Source organism: Rhinopithecus roxellana, chromosome 20 (assembly GCF_007565055.1).
Source record: "Rhinopithecus roxellana isolate Shanxi Qingling chromosome 20, ASM756505v1, whole genome shotgun sequence".
Taxonomy (NCBI): domain Eukaryota; kingdom Metazoa; phylum Chordata; class Mammalia; order Primates; family Cercopithecidae; genus Rhinopithecus; species Rhinopithecus roxellana.
In genome coordinates this window covers 31,722,224-31,737,704 of record NC_044568.1, presented here as the reverse complement: position 1 = coordinate 31,737,704, position 15,481 = coordinate 31,722,224, and the positions used below count along the sequence as shown (strand labels likewise).

Below are 15,481 nucleotides of genomic sequence, written 5' to 3'. Positions count from 1 at the left end.
GGGCAGGGATGGAGGGAGAGCCTGGCTCCCGCTTCACCTGGTTAGGATGCATGCCAGAGCTGTCCTGATGGGGGCTTGGCAGCACAGCAGAGGCACAGGCGAGGTACCCTGGCAAGCTGGGCATGCTCCCTCTCCCCAGCTGAGCTGCCCTTGGTCTCTTGCTGCCAGCTGTGGTCCCCCGGGAGAGACTTGGTTCCCTCCTGGCAGGGAAGGGGCTGCGAGGATGGGAACTTGGAGCCACCAGCTTCTCAGTTGGAGCTCAGCGGCCTGGGGGACCAGTGCAGTTGTCCTCTGGGAGACAGGGATGGAAGTTTCCATCCCCCTCCCTCTCACCAACACCAGTGACTCTCAGGAAAGAGGTGACTGTCAGGGCACCTGCAGGAGGCAGCAGGAACCAGAGGTCCCAGCCAGCCACTAGGCCCAAAAGGCAGAGGAGATGCTCAGTGCCTGTGACTGGCAGACTGGGGCAGGCCCTCGGGGCCTGAGCCCAGGTCTGCATCAACTGTTGCCAAAGCAGTTCTGCCCGACCCTCTAGAGTGGAAGCTGAGCAGAGGACCCCACTACTGGGACCTGCCCCTGTCAATCAGTCTCCTAGGCCTCAATCTTGAGGGGTCCAGGTACCACAAATGCTGGGTTCTCCTGTCCCCCAGTGGCCTTGCCAGCAGTGGCCCCTTTCTGGGGGTATAGGGAGGTGGGCCCAAATGCAGATAGCTGTCCTTCCTGGTATCCTGGAGCCACTGCGGCCTCCTGGCCCACAGCCATCCTTCTAGCCAACCTGGAGCCAGATGCAAGGCAAGGGGAGTGCACCCTTCCTGGGGCTGTCCTGGCAGGTGGGATCCCACTGAAGCACAAAGCCAGCTCGAGCTCCAGCCCAGGGCCCACCAGCTGCATTAGGGCAAGGGTAGCAGCAGCGACAGTAGTGGGGAACACAGGTGGTACCAGTCCTGGGCCACAGAGCTGGCTACTTTGCTATTATGGCCATCCTGAGACTCCAGGGCCCAGGAGAGCGTCGTACCAGGTGAGCAGTGGAGGCCTCCTGAACAAGCTGGCTACTCTCTCACTGAGGAGGTCCCCAGGCCTTCACCCAGAGATGAGGAGACCTTCAGCGTTCTCCAGAGGAAGGAGGACAGGCGGGACAGACCCTCATGGGCAAAAGGAGGCCTCTGAAATCTGATCAGGGGATGGATGCCCTCTGCAGGTGGTGGGATCCCAGGGCTGGGGAGGGAGGATGGAGCCTGTGGCCACCTGGCCTTGTCTTCCCTTCCCTCCTCTGTGCCTCCCATTTTAGACAGGCCAAGGAGCACAGGCTGCTTCTCCAGGGCCAGGTCTCTGCCTCCCTACTTCCGGGATCTCAGTGCTCAAAACCGCTGCTGCACAATGGGCAGGGGCCCTTCCTGTTTCTCCCTTTGTTCCTGGGGTGTGCCAGTCAGCACAGCCTTTCTCGGGGACCCGGTAGGGGAAGTTCCTCCTCCTATCTGCCCTTCCTCTTGCTGCTTCTTGAAAGCCAACCGATCTCTGCCCCTCCTCCTGGTGTCTGCTCTGTCACTGCCCCTCCTGGTGTCTGCCCTGTCTCTGCCCCTCCTCCTCCCGTCTGCCCTGTCACTGCCCCTCCTCCTCCCGTCTGCTCTGTCTCTGCCCCCTTCCTCCCGTCTGCTCTGTCGCTGCTCCTCCTCCTCCTGTCTGCTCTGTCGCTGCCGCTCCTCCTCCTGTCTGCTCAGTCATTAGAGTCAGGCAGGTTTTCACTGTTGGCCAGGGCTGCTCACTTACCAAGAGCTTGAGGTTACCCTGCCTGGGGCTGTCGGGTCGCCGGAAGGGAGAGGAAGTTCTTGTGCATCCTCCTGGTTCTTGGGAGTTTCATGGAGGGGTGACAGCAGATGCAGTTATTGAAGGTCCGCAGTGGCCAGGGTTTCAGGCAGTGCAGCAGTGAGAGGGTGTGGCTGTGGAGGGGAATCTGGGGTTTCTTCTGCCCGGTGACCTTGGGCCAGGCTCTGATCCTTTCTGGCCCTCAAATACCCTTTTAAGGAGTGAGGAGAAGGGGAGGGGACCATATCTGAGCTCCTGGAGGTCCTAGTTCTTCTATGTCATGGGATACAGCGGAGGGAGAGTGGCTTCTCTCCAAGTCCCTGGTGTGCCTTTCTGTACTGGCGAATCCCTTGTCCGAGGCTCCTGCTCCATGCTTCCAGTGGGCCTGGTTTGGGCCCACACAGTTCTGGGAAGAGCACCCTAACCCCACTGCTGAGAGCTGGGTAGGGAAGAGGAGGTGGGGCTGGCTGGGATGGGTGGAGCTAGGTGAGCTGTTCTGTCTGGAAGGAAGCCCAGACCCTGCTCAGAGCTAGGAACTTTAAGCTCCCAGTCAAGCCAAGCAGGCCTGCCTGACTGACGGGCACAGCCTGGGGCCCAGGTCCCCATTAGCCCAGTGGGCATTCAGGCAGGCCTGTGTTTGCTGGAGGGTTTCTGAGAGGAGGTCCCAGTCCCAAGGGCATGGAGGGGCTGCCATTTTTCCCCTCGTGCCTAGGTAAGATTGGAAGGCTTTGTCACCTACTCCCAGCTCCCCTCACGGCCTGTAAGTTGGGGGATGAGGCGTAATTCTGCCATCAGTGGTCATACGGATGGACTTTTGAGAAGAGGGAGTATTTCCCCTAGGCCTAGAAGGATGAGTGTGTGTGCCTTAAAGAATGGGACGTAAGGGGAAACCTGAACAGAAGTACAGAGGTGGGAGGGCAGGGGCAGGGTCCTCAGGTTTCTGTGCTTTGGTGCATCTAAACCTAGGTGGGAAGCAGGTAGGAACTAAGGCTGGCTTTAGGTTGGTGCCTGAGAGTGCTGGCTTAATAAGCTTGACCTAGAGAGTAGTGGGCTTATTAGAGGGGTTCCAGTTGGCACTCTTAAAACAGGAGAAATGCCCATCCCAGGGCTGTGGCCACAGAGGTTGGGGCTCATGGGTCGTTTGGGAGATTTAGGGTGAGTGATTCAACAGGGAAGGGGAACCCACACAGAGCAGCGGCCAGTTTATGGAGGAAGGTAAATCCCATCCCCACAAGATGAGTCTTCAGTGATGCGTAAATGCCAGCCACATGTGATGCCTGGGAGGCAGCTGTCTCCTTCATCTGAAAAGCCTGATCAGGGTCAGGATTGGCCATGGGAGCTTCAAGGCAGGAGGATATTAGAAGCCATGGAGAGCATAAGATGAGAACGAGCAGAGGCTGGGCCCAGGCACATCCCCAGCTCAGGACTGGTGTAAGGAGATGGAACCAGAGAGGGAGGGACAGGGGTGTTGCATTAGTCAGGGAACAGGAGGAGGGAGTGTGCAGTGGCATGGGGTGCTGCTGAGAAGGCACATACATCAGGGCTGGAGAAGATCCTTGGCCTGTGCCCTAACACTGGTATTGGTGACCCTGGGGAGAGTGCTTTGGGCAGTGTGCTGAGGTGGCAGCCATGCTGTGGTGCGCGGAGGAGAAGCAGATGGGAAGGGAGGGCTCAGGATGTGGGAGGGAGGAGGCAGTGGACTGCAGGGGTGTCGAGGGTGGGGTGGGACTCTGGGGCAGAGACTCAGGAGGGCATGCAGACACTGTTCCATAAAGCACATGCCCCCCGAGGGGGAGAGAGGTGGACTGCCTTCCTTCACCAACTAAGCCCATCTGACTCAGCTGTATCCTTGTCACCCCCAGAGCCACCGTGAGTCATGCTTTTGAACAGGGACTGCCCAGAGAACTCAAAGAAGGAGGCTGGGGCAGCCAAGTCACTCAGAAAAGGTAGACTGGATGAGGTCAAGTTGGGAGATAAGACCCCAGGACAGGAAGTCATTGTCATTCGGAACATGGGCTTTTCTGTGAAGACCCTGGCATTCAGGATAGAGCCCTTCTCTCACAAGTGAGGTGGAGGAAGGAATGCTGGAGACCAGGCCTGAGTCTGCTGGGGAGAATGAGGCTAAAATACCAAGTCTTACCCATGATCCTTCTGACCCCATGTCAAAGGCAGGAAACCGAGAGTCCTGTGCCTTGCCCAGGATCATTCAGCCAGTGTGATGGACCTGGGAATGGGGTCCAGACTTAGGTCACTGCCCCACTGCTAGAGGACAGCTACCATCTGGACCTGCCAAGCCTGTTTGGGGAAAGGAGTGGGAGTGGCTGGCTGGTGGGATAGGGGTCCCAGGACTCCCCAGACTCTTGCTCTTTGCCTTCAGGGACGTCACCTTCCTCTGGGCCATGACTTCACCATCTGCCAGAGGGGAGGTGGTGTTGGGTGGTCTCCAAGGGCAGAGCCAGCCCAGAGGTCTTGCATGCTTTTAACTCAAAGGGGAACCAGACAAAGACCTCTCATATCCTCTGTGTCTCCAGGGTTGGGACTTGGAGCTCCTCTAATGGAAGATGAAAGCCATTTTGCCTGGGGCCATGAGTACTGGGCTAGGGAAGAGACAAGGCTGTTCTTTTCCCTCCCTTCGTTGTTCCATGTCCCCCTACTCTGCTCAGGGGTTACACTTGGCCTCAAGAATAGCCAGCTGGGCCAGGCTCCGTCCAGCACACACACATGAGCAGGTGGGCATGGTGTGAACCTCCAGGACCTGAAATACAAGCCAAAAAGTGGGAAACTGAGTATGTTGGGCATTGATTCTTGGGATCTGGGTATTCTGCGTGGGGGACAAGGGAGCACGTCCTTTCTCCCTGCCATATGGCCTCTTCCTCAAGGATACTAGGGGCCTTATCACTGGCAGAAGTCTTCCCCCAGGAGATGAAGCAGGAGGTCCACCAGGCGTTCATGGGCCACAGAGTCCCGTGTCATTACACCTGCTTCTTGCTGCACCCAGAAGACAACACACTGGAGCACTTCTCAGTTCCGCACAGTGTCCAGGAGCTGCAGGAGAGCTCAGTGCTGTGCAAGGTGGTGGTTGGTCTGGAAGTTGGGTGGCCTGCTCAGGGGAGGGCTCCTGGAGGTCCCTGCCCTGCTGGGGTCTCTGTGTCACAGATGAGCATGTGGGGGCAGGATTGGAGCACAGCTCTGCCTCTCAGGCCATCACACCTGCACCTTCCAAATTCATGGCCCATGGGTTAAAAAACAGTCCTGATGCTAAAAATATCAGGGAGTACCAAGCCAGGCTGGAAATCAGCCCGATGGAATTCTGTAAGGACACATGACAAGTCACCTAAGAAAACCAAAAAGCCCTGCAGCTCCTGAGTGCAGAAGTCAGCCTGATCCAGCACCGTCAGCGGGTTTGGTGACACTGGATTGGTTGTAAACTCTGCCCTTACCGGAGTCAGGTTTTTCAGGAAGAAGCCACTCAGGATCCCAGGTTCTCTCTGCTTGTTAAGAGCAATTGTGGAAAAGGTCTGTAGTTCAACGGCACACACAATTGATCACAGATCCTCTCTCCTCCCTCTAAATAACTGCCATTCCAATTCCCACAAAACACATGCAGGGGCAGTGCTCAAGCTGGGGACCCTGGGAAGTCTTCAGGCCACCGCTGCATGGGGGGCTGCCCCAGGAGAGCAGGGCGAGGGTGTGGAGGCCCTGAAGCTCTGACGGCCCTGCCCACCTGAGACACAGGCCCACACAGAGGAGGTAGCCTTGTGGGCTTCCCAAGGCCTGGGTGTCCTCCGAAGGCATTTGAGAAAAGGATCTTTGCAAACAACATCCCGGCTCACCTGCAGGCAGATGTGTGTGTGTGTGTGTGTGTGTGTGTGTGTGTGTGTGTGTGTGTGTGTATGTAAAGCAGGGCTTCAGTGTTAATGGTAGAATTTGAAAATAAAAGCCTAAAGCTGAAAATTGAAGCACACATGATAACACACCTGAAAACTCTGCTCTGTGCTAGGTGGGTTGTTCCAGAGTGCAGGGCTCTGGGAACCCCCCACTTCCCGACAGAGCCCTGTACTCTGTGTGAGGCCCACATCCAAGTGGACCAGGGTGGAGACCTGCACAAGACCACAAACCTGGATCCATCTGATGCCTCCAACAGGGCTGAGGGTAGCTTTTTGTCCTTCCTGAGCATTTTCACTGGGGGTGACGTGGGAGGTGAACGAGGCACTGGGGCTGGGAATTGGACAGAAGAGCAGGGAGCATGGAGGCCAGGGACTGACGAAGGGGCTGAGGACCAGGGCTTCCCACTGGCGTGGTGTGGGGAGGTACCAAGTCCAGGACCACATTTGGGGAGAAGGACAGTTGGCCCTGGATGTCTTTACCTTCTGCTGACCAGTGCCTTGGGGCCCTCAGAAGGGCTTGAAGATGGAGCCCCTTGGTGGCACACCACCTAAGTACATCCATCCATCCACAGAGCCAGGAGCAGCCACGGTGTCCCCTGCAGTCCCAGAACTGTGACTGGAACGTAGGACTGCCAGAGGGAGCAAGAAAGAGGCTCTTTGGTGGGTTGGAGGGCCACACTCCAGGACTCCTGGTGCATTCGCACTGGGCCATTTCTGCATCCCTTGCAGTGCTTGAAAGTGCTCACCATAAGCAGCCAAAACCCACCTTCTGAAGATTGCAGGAGGCACGGAAACCTCACCTGCTTGTTTGTGATCATGGCTGAGGACCTGCAAGGCTGCATCACCGCATACACACCGGGCTTTCACCTGAATCAGTGAGTCCCTGCCAGCCAGCCATGACCCCCTGATATGTCATCGGTTCTGGGTCTGTAGGCAGACATCCAGCCATCTGCTAAGAGACCACCCTCTCCTTGTAGTTCCATGGTGTACCCTGGAACCTTGTAGGACACCTTGTACCTTTTGGACACCTTGTAGTTCCTCTCACTGCAACCCCAAACCTACCAGTGCCGCTTCCAAAGCCCTTCCCTAGTGAAGCTACTTAACCGTATCAGCGGGACCTGCAGAAACCACTTTGCAGGAATGCAGAAGAAAAGGTGGTGCCTGTGTCATTTCTGCCCTGCCTTGTCTCATGCACATGGAGGAATGGGATGCACCGGCCAGCCTGAACTCCCGGGCATCCACCCAAAGAAATTGTCCCCAGCCCCGGGTGCCTGAGTCCCCCTCTAGGGAGTCATCAGTCAGCATGGGAGAGGGCAGCCTTGGCAGAGGAGCTCATTTGCTTCTGTCTGACTTCAGGGCAGTGTCTCAGGGTGCAGAGAACCCAGAGTAGGGAGGCCTCGGAGCAGAAGGGGCCCAAGGCAGGGCACTGAGCTTCGCGGGCTACCCCATCTCCCCATCCCCTGCCTGCCACAGTGTCCAGAGTAATGGCCACCTTGTCCTAGATGTGCAGCTGGATGACCCCCAGGGAGAACACACCAGGGACTGCGTGTGCACACAGGACACCTCCACCTCGAGACTGGGCTGCAAGGAGCACATTTCTGGACAGGGGCCTAGGGCCTGGCCCTGTGCTCACCAGGCACTCGCTTCCTTCCTGGGTGCCAAATGGTTCTGTTCACACTCCTGTAGGCTCCATACTGGGCTGATCGTTAGGGCATCTGGGCCTGTCCATGGGGAGGTGGAAGAAAGCACATCACAGAGGAGGTCCCAAGCACAGGCGAGCCCGTGACTCCCCTCCACACCTGGGCCTGGAGTGAGATGTTCCAAGGATCTGCTTGAGCCACTTCTTCAAAAAAGGCCATATTGAAGGTACCCACAGCCCCTGGTGAGTGACTGGCAGCCTCAGACCCAACTGTCACCTGCTGCCGGGTTCTCCTGTGGAGAGGGGGAAGTGAGGGAAGCTGGCACTGGCCCAGCCCTCTCAGGTGCCCTGAAGGCTAAGTCAAGGTCCTCTGCAAGGTGTTCTAGCCTTCTGCTTCCTGAAAGGCCACCTCAGTGCCTTCTTCTGGCCTGAGTCTCTGGGAGGAGAGGGCTCAATTTCCCACTGGGCAGAGTGCCCAGTGCCATTCAGCCTCCTGCCCTCCGCTGACCAACATGGGGCCCACACCTGGGCCCATGCTGCCCAGCCATGGTTCTTTAAGGGCAGGATTTCATTTGCATCGGACGTTTGGCTTGCTGGTGTTTAAAAGTTACTAGTGATGTTGCTAAGAGAAATGAGGAAAAAGTGTTGCTCAGTAAATCTCTCATAACCTTACTTCCTAGAGATGATGATGGAAGAAGTAGGAGCTAGAATTTCTTGGGTTCTGACTTTATCAGGGATGGTGCAGCTGATTTCTACACATAATATTCTATAATCTTTTGGACACCTCGTAAATGTCAACACTTTTATTGTTACTGTTTTTGTTGTTACTCAGGGATGAGGAAACTAAGTCTGAGAGGTTCCTGCCCAAGCCCACCTGGCACACAGCTGCTGCACCCCAAACCTGCTCCAGCCCTCATTCATCACTAAGGGCTGCTATCTCCTTGTGTTCAGTTTTTTCAAAATATGAAAAGTCCTTTTCTAAATATGAAGAGACTGAGGCTAAGGTTCCTGGGTTCCCAAGGCAGGCCTGGTTGTCTCCACCATCTAGGTGAACTTGGCCAGACAGATACAGCCTGAGGCTCCTGCGAGTGGAATTCCAACAAAAGTCCCAAAGGGACAATTATCTTTACATAGGATGCCAGCAGAGAATTTTGCTACACTGGAGGAAAGAAAAGGAGACCTTGAGGAATATGGTCATGATCTCCATACTGTCTTCAAGAATGGCAAGGTGACAAAAGGCTACTCAACTGATGACGTAAAAAAAATGCACAGGTGAATACTGAACTGGAAGCAGCATCTCATTGGGCTTTGTTTTATGACTGGGTGTGTGTTGCATGTGTGTGTGTGTAATACATGTTTATTGTACAGATGTGTGGGGTTTGTGTTTTATGATATATTCCAGCCAAATTATTTGTTGGTTTATGGACATACTGCCCTTTCATTTTTTTTCCCACTGTTTAGGTGATCTCAAATTAGGAAATGCCCTTAACCATTTAAAAGATTAGTGCTAAAGTAAGTTTTTTAGGGCCCTATGCCAGTAGACAGTCATTAAATCTGGTATTGATCTTTTCACAAATAACAGAACTGAGAAACTTTTATATATAACTGACATATACAACTTTTATATATAACTTTCACATAAAACAGATTTGCATAAAATTTTCATGATTGCTTTATGTTTATATTTAACTTGTATTTTTGTACAAACAAGATTGTGTAAGATATATTTAAAGTTTCAGTAATCTAACAGTCCTTCCAACATTTCATGATTTTTATGAGCACCGACTTTCAAGAAAATAGTTGAAAATAAATTACATTGCCTTTTGTCCATTAATCAGCAAATAAAACATGGCCTTAACAAAGTTGTTTATGTTATTGTACAATTTGAATTGTATCAGGACATACCCTATAGAATTAGTAACAGCAGTGCCTGTAGAATATATATTAATCATTCCACATTAAATAAAATAATGATTCTTACTGGAATGTCTAGGCACTTTACAGTTATTATATATCTTGGCCATTGTATTGTACCGGTGAAATGCCAAATTTGAAAGGCCTGTACTGCAATTTTGTATGTCAGAGATTGCCTGTGGCTCTAATAGGCACCTCAAGATTTTTAGGAGATAATGTTTTTAGAGAGAATTTCTGCTTCCACTCTAGAATATATACATAAATGTAAAATACTGACAAAAGTGGAAGTAGTGTATTTTAAAGTAATTACACTTCCAAATTTATTTTTCATATTCTTTTTTACATTTTTAAATTTCTTTTTTTGAGATGGAGTCTCGCTCTCACCCAGGCAGGAGTGCAGTGGCGTGATCTCGGCTCACTGCAAGCTCTGCCTCCTGGGTTCACACCATTCTCCTGCCTCTGCCTCCTGAGAAGCTGGGATTACAGGCGCTCACCACCACGCCTGGCTAATTTTTTGTATTTTTAGTAGAGACGGGGTTTCACCGTGTTAGCCAGGATGGTCTCAATCTCCTGACCTCGTGATCTGCCCACCTCTGCCTCCCAAAGTGCTGGGATTACAGGCGTGAGCCACCACGCCCGGCCTATATTTCATATTCTATAGTTGGTGTGACTTAAATGAATAACCAGAGTGGGTACTGAGTGTACTTACTTTAAATGTTTTGATTCTATTATATTTTTATTGTCTTTAAAAATTAAATTGGATATTAAATTCTATGGACACTATTTATTAATTTTAAACAGAATCCCCTCAATAAATAATACCTAAGCACATTCTTAAATAAAGATAAATTATCTCCAATGAAAAGCATGACATGTGTTTCAGTAGAAGAATCTTAACTAAAAGCAGAAAATTGGCTAAATTCAAAGTGCTTGACATCAAAAGGTTCTAGAGTGATTAGCTACTAGATTCTGAATCTGGATCAGACATCACATCTGACTAGAGACCAGTTTCTTTCAAATGATTCTTTTATATATGCAGATCTGTTCTTCTGAGGCAGCAGTTGGCCCGAAGGTCAAATTTGGATTTTTTTTTTATAAGAGCAGTCTGTCTACAGCTGCTTTCCCACTACACCAGCCAAAGGTAAACAGCTGCAATAGAAACCGAATGAGATTCACAAAGACCAAAATGTTTATTATCTGGCCCTTTACAAACAATCACACAAAATTTTCCTGATCTCTGTTCTAAGAAATGGAGTGTGCCTTGCATTTAAAGGGAAATGTTTTCTAGGGAAGGGAGGAGGCTAAATAATTGATACGGAATTTTCTCTTTTGTCCTTTTTTTCTAATTTAAGCATCTGATACTGGAACACTGATTTAGAAACGTTTTAACATGACATTAAATGAGAAATTTAAAAATTGAGAACCCATAAATCATCTGTTTCAAATAGCTACATGAAGAAATGTTTTATCACTAGAATAATGTAATTAGATGTGAGTTATCTTCATTAAATGTTTTTTCTAAGTGATATTAGAAAGAATATGTTTTTCAGATGATTCTCTATAAACACTTAGTGAGAACAATAAGCATTATTCACTTTTAGTAAGAGTCTTCTGCAATCCATGGTAGAAAATAATTTTAAAATGATTTTTAATGTATTTGAGTAAACATAGGTAATAATTTAAAAAACACACATTTCTTCACAAAATGTGCTAAGGGGTGTGTACGGAATCAGAATAAACTATTACCAATAATAGTTTTGATAATCATCCATAATTTTGTATTTAAACCATTTAAACATTGAAATTATACTACAGACAGTATTCTCTATGTTCTGTGAATTTCACCAGCTGCAGAATAGAGTTTCATTTTGAAACGTGCAGTGAAAAAAGCTATCAATTTGTTCACGACCATAAATCAGGAGATGGAGATTAATTCTATTGGCTCTTAGTCACTTGGAACGGATTAATTCCGACTTTCTGTCACTAAGCACTTGGTATTTGGCCATCTTCATTCTGAGCACCAAATGGTTAACATGAATGTCAAATAGAACTCTGCTGTGTGTCACCCTTAAATCAGCCTAACTCTTCCAGACAAAAGCAAATAGCATTTATGGATTTAAGTCATTAGATTTTCAATTCACATTAATTAATCCTCCTTGATTCATTATATCATCAAGTATTTATATTTTAAATTGGAGGTAGGATTTCTCTGTTAAGACTCTTATTTGTGCCCTATAATTAAAGTAAAATGGTTTTTGTGAGTATCCCTTATTTTCGCTTCTTAAATTGTTATCAAACAATTTTTACAATGAAATTAATCTTGGAACATTAGAAAAATGATAAGGTATTCATTGTTCTGTTTGCCTTAATTTGAAACTCACACTTAAGTATTTTGTAGTTTTACATTCCTTTTTAACCCACTCAGTGGAGAATGTCAGCTTTTCTCCCAAGTTGTATGTTAAGTCTATTCTAATATGTACTTAACATCAAGTTATAAACATGTAATAAACATGGAAATAAAGTTTAAAAAAATCTTGATTGGAATACCATATGCAGTGAGTTTTATCTCAACACCAGTAGAAAGGTAAACAGATACAGAGCTGGCAGGAAAAATTAGAGAGACAGAGAACCTAGAGGACTCCATATGTTAACTCTATAGTTGTGAGTTTTAAAAATAACAATCATTTAGACCTACATTTTTTTCTGATGTAATTTTGCCTATTAATTTTAAAAAGTGCCAAAGAATGCATCATAATATGTAATCATCGGGAGTTCAGGAAAACCTACCATGCCTTCATGATTGAGAATCACATTCTGTTTCTTATTCATAGCTAGAGAGCAAAGAAAATCCTATAAATCTTGTAAGAAAATACCAGGAGTTTAGACTAGTGTTTTCAATAGTGGCAACTACTTTACTAGTGCCATCTTTTTGAAACAAGCAAGGGGAAAAAGTCAAACCAATTCACAGGAAACCAGGATTAAAATGTTCACAAAAATATGTAAATCAAGCAAAATATTAAACTAGGTGTGCAAACCAGAAAATAAATGCTTCACAGACAGAAGGTAAGTTTGGCACAAAATAAGAGTGCTCAATCCAGAAAGATATTTGTCTTGACAGCAGAAAAGACTTAACAGAATAGACAAAAGCCCTTTTATTATCCTAGGAGGGATAGATGGTCTTTTATTAAAGTAGCCTTATTCAAACCAGATCCCAACAATGTCAAAAATCCTGTATCAAAGTAACAGATCCTTAACCTGAGGGAAGATTCACCAGGGCAGAAATGGTGACTTACAGGAGCAGAGCACTCAGCGGTGTAAAGTGAGGACTGCTTATGTGCTCCGAGAATCACCAGTTCCTTCCCATAGCAAACTTTTCAGGTCCCATTTACGACACCACATGTGTAAACCTAAACAACAAACACACAAAGACTCTCTAAAGTAAAAGACATTTACTTGGGAATAAATTATAGTAATGAGGATGTAAATGTCATAGTAAATAGTGCATATTAATGGTCAGTGATCTCATAAACTAGTTCCTTAGTTTGTCTAAGAATAGATTGAAATGCAGATGATAAGTAGTCTAGGGGAAAAGAGAGGCTTTAGAGACTGGTTTCGGCTATACCTATCACAAGATTTCGATTGGTCAGATGGCTATGTCTGGGCTGGATTCAGAGTGTGTTAGCAGAACACAGCCATGAACTACCACCGCAAGTTTCTTTGATGCCAGCCTACTACAAGAATGTTGAGTCAGTTTCTGAGGGAGAGGCAATTCTCTGTACACATACTGTTCTCCTTTGTCAGTCTTACTCTGTTAACTTCAGTGATGGGGCATGACTCTGTGTGCAGCAGCTGTCAATAATTGGTAAATGGGTCTGAGGTATAGAGCTGGATTGATCCTTTTGTGACAGTCTTGGAGAAGGACTATGGCTAGAACTATAGAAATAACATATTTGCTACAAGAATGTCCTTTAGACGTCAGTGGCATTTTTTATTTTTTCAGCCTACAATGCAGCAGTCCCCTCAGGATGAGCAGAAGCTCTTGGATGAAGCCATACAGGCTGTGAAGGTCCAGTCACTCCAAATGAAGAGATGCCTGGTAAGAATGGAAATGTGGGAAGCATAGTTGCAGTTTGTGTGTTCTTAGGAAGCATGTGCAGTGTTTTCTAGAGTTAGGTGGTACCACTGTTTCTGGTAAATCTAATCTTCACTGCCCACCAGCGTGTATCTTCAGTCTCACGTCCCTCAAGCACTGTGTGGAGCAATTTCAACAAAGAGCCCTGTATATTTATTTTTTTTTTACTCACATGTATATTTATGATTTGGGATTGTCTGTCTTCCCTACTAGAATACATGCTCATAAATACAAGAGACCCTTCCTTTTATTTACGCATTACTGTAATATTACCACACCAGTGTCTGACCAGAATTACTAGCCTCCTTGGTTCTATACCTCAGACCTGAGGAGTACTTAGCATATAATAGGTACTCTGTAAATATTTGTTGAATGAATGGATTTAAATGCTTTGCAATTGAATTATTCAGCTTTTTTCTAAATATCTTCAAAACTTTCTTTCCTGAATAGATAAGCTAGCTTAAAAATTATACTTAAAACTTATTTACATATTTTCATATTCTAAAGGATAAAGTAAGTGATAATCTGTGTAGATACTGTAGATTCTGTGGATTAAAATGTAAGGAATTGAGCCAAATTTGTTGGTACTTTAAGCTATAAATTACTGTGATGAAGATGATGCTGTCTTACCTTTGTAAAATGTCTTACTATGTTTTCTAAAGCATAAAAGTATGCTCTGGTGTCTTTTATTGGTTTCATTCCCAACAAATTGGGAATGAAAAATAAATGTCTTGGAATGGAGAAGATGGGTTTGCTATTGCTTGCTTCTTTCTCTTCCTATGTATGGATAGTGTTTCCTCTGTCTCACTGAATTGCTTGTACTTCAGAGGTAAGTGGAACATACGGGCATTGTGAAGGTTTGAAAAATGCAAGAGGAAAGCAAATTTACATGGATAGTCATTTCAGACAGCTCAGAAGAGTCTTTAACCCATGACAAAGCCATGTCAGGATAGTATCTTGCTTCACCTGAATCAGTATGCCAGTTCTCTTGATTGCAGGTAAAATGTGATGAAAGGAGCTAGTTTACTAGTCTCTATAGGTTGAAAAGATGAGCCTTGTATTAAGAAGCTTGCAGTCCTAGCTATGTAAATCTTACTAAGAGTCATGCATCTTTTTCTTTTTAGTAGATACGGCAAGGTGAAATGATCTAAAGTTGATTTTTTTTATGTGGTTAAAATCATGTAAGTGCTGTATACTTTTAAAACTGTGTAACAAGTCCTTGATGTAAAGAGTTTGTATAACCAAGATAAATGTTTATTTAAATTGAGCATTCTCATCTCTTCTCTTGGTATTTCTGTAGGACAAAAACAAGCTTAGGGATGCTCTGAAACATGCTTCTAATGTGCTTGGTGAACTCTGGACTTCTCTGTTATCACCAAAGAGCTACTATCAACTTTGTATCTTTTGAATGTTGAGGACCAAACATTTGGACCATACCTTTTTCTTGATAAGGCTGATTTTGTTTGTTCTTTATGAAGTTTGTCTGGAGTTATCTTATTCTTCGTTATCTGAGTCACATGGCACTCCTTCTCCACGCAGATGTGCTAAGTGAGAAAAACACTTTGAGAGTACTCCTTTCCTATGTTTCAATGTCTTTAAGTGTGTTGTCGGTGCATGTCAATTTTCAGACCCTTCGTGAGGATATTCAGGCTATGACGCAGTTGGTTCTTTAATGCTTAGATGTTGTTACGCAGCAGCCTCAAATGGACAGGAATTTAACCATTTGCCATTTCAAAACCCATTCACAGTCTGACAGGTAACCATTGTATTTACTGCTTTGTTTCACCACACATGCTTTAAAATACTTAAAGTAAGAAAAGTCTAGCTAAAATTCTGTCTTCACTTGAACACTCTCTTAAAGGACTAAAACTTAAGATACCTGCCCAGTAGTTAATAATGACTTCAACAAGTTTCAAAGTTTTGCTTAGGTTGACTTATCTTTATTTTTAGTCCTTAATCATAATTAAAAGATATGACCATTTCTGATGAACTGCACTACTTGGAGGTCTGCCTGACAGATGAGTTTGCTAAAGGAAGGAAAGTGGCAGATCTCTGTGAACTTGTACAGTATGCTGGAAACGTTATCCCAAGCCTGTGAGTAATTAC

At 46.8% G+C, this 15,481-nt stretch overlaps 1 protein-coding gene across 1 annotated transcript in view; it reads left to right on the top strand.

Moving 5' to 3' along the window:
• The window catches only part of LOC104674309 (putative cyclin-Y-like protein 3), a 51,900-nt gene extending 36,852 nt beyond the window's left edge, over nucleotides 1-15,048 (top strand). The window contains 6 exon segments of the mRNA XM_030924441.1: nucleotides 2,516-2,564; nucleotides 4,685-4,893; nucleotides 6,726-6,844; nucleotides 8,464-8,584; nucleotides 13,244-13,339; nucleotides 15,004-15,048. Coding sequence (XP_030780301.1) covers nucleotides 2,516-2,564; nucleotides 4,685-4,893; nucleotides 6,726-6,844; nucleotides 8,464-8,584; nucleotides 13,244-13,339; nucleotides 15,004-15,048 — 639 coding nt within the window.
• The last annotated feature ends 433 nt before the right edge of the window (nucleotides 15,049-15,481 follow it).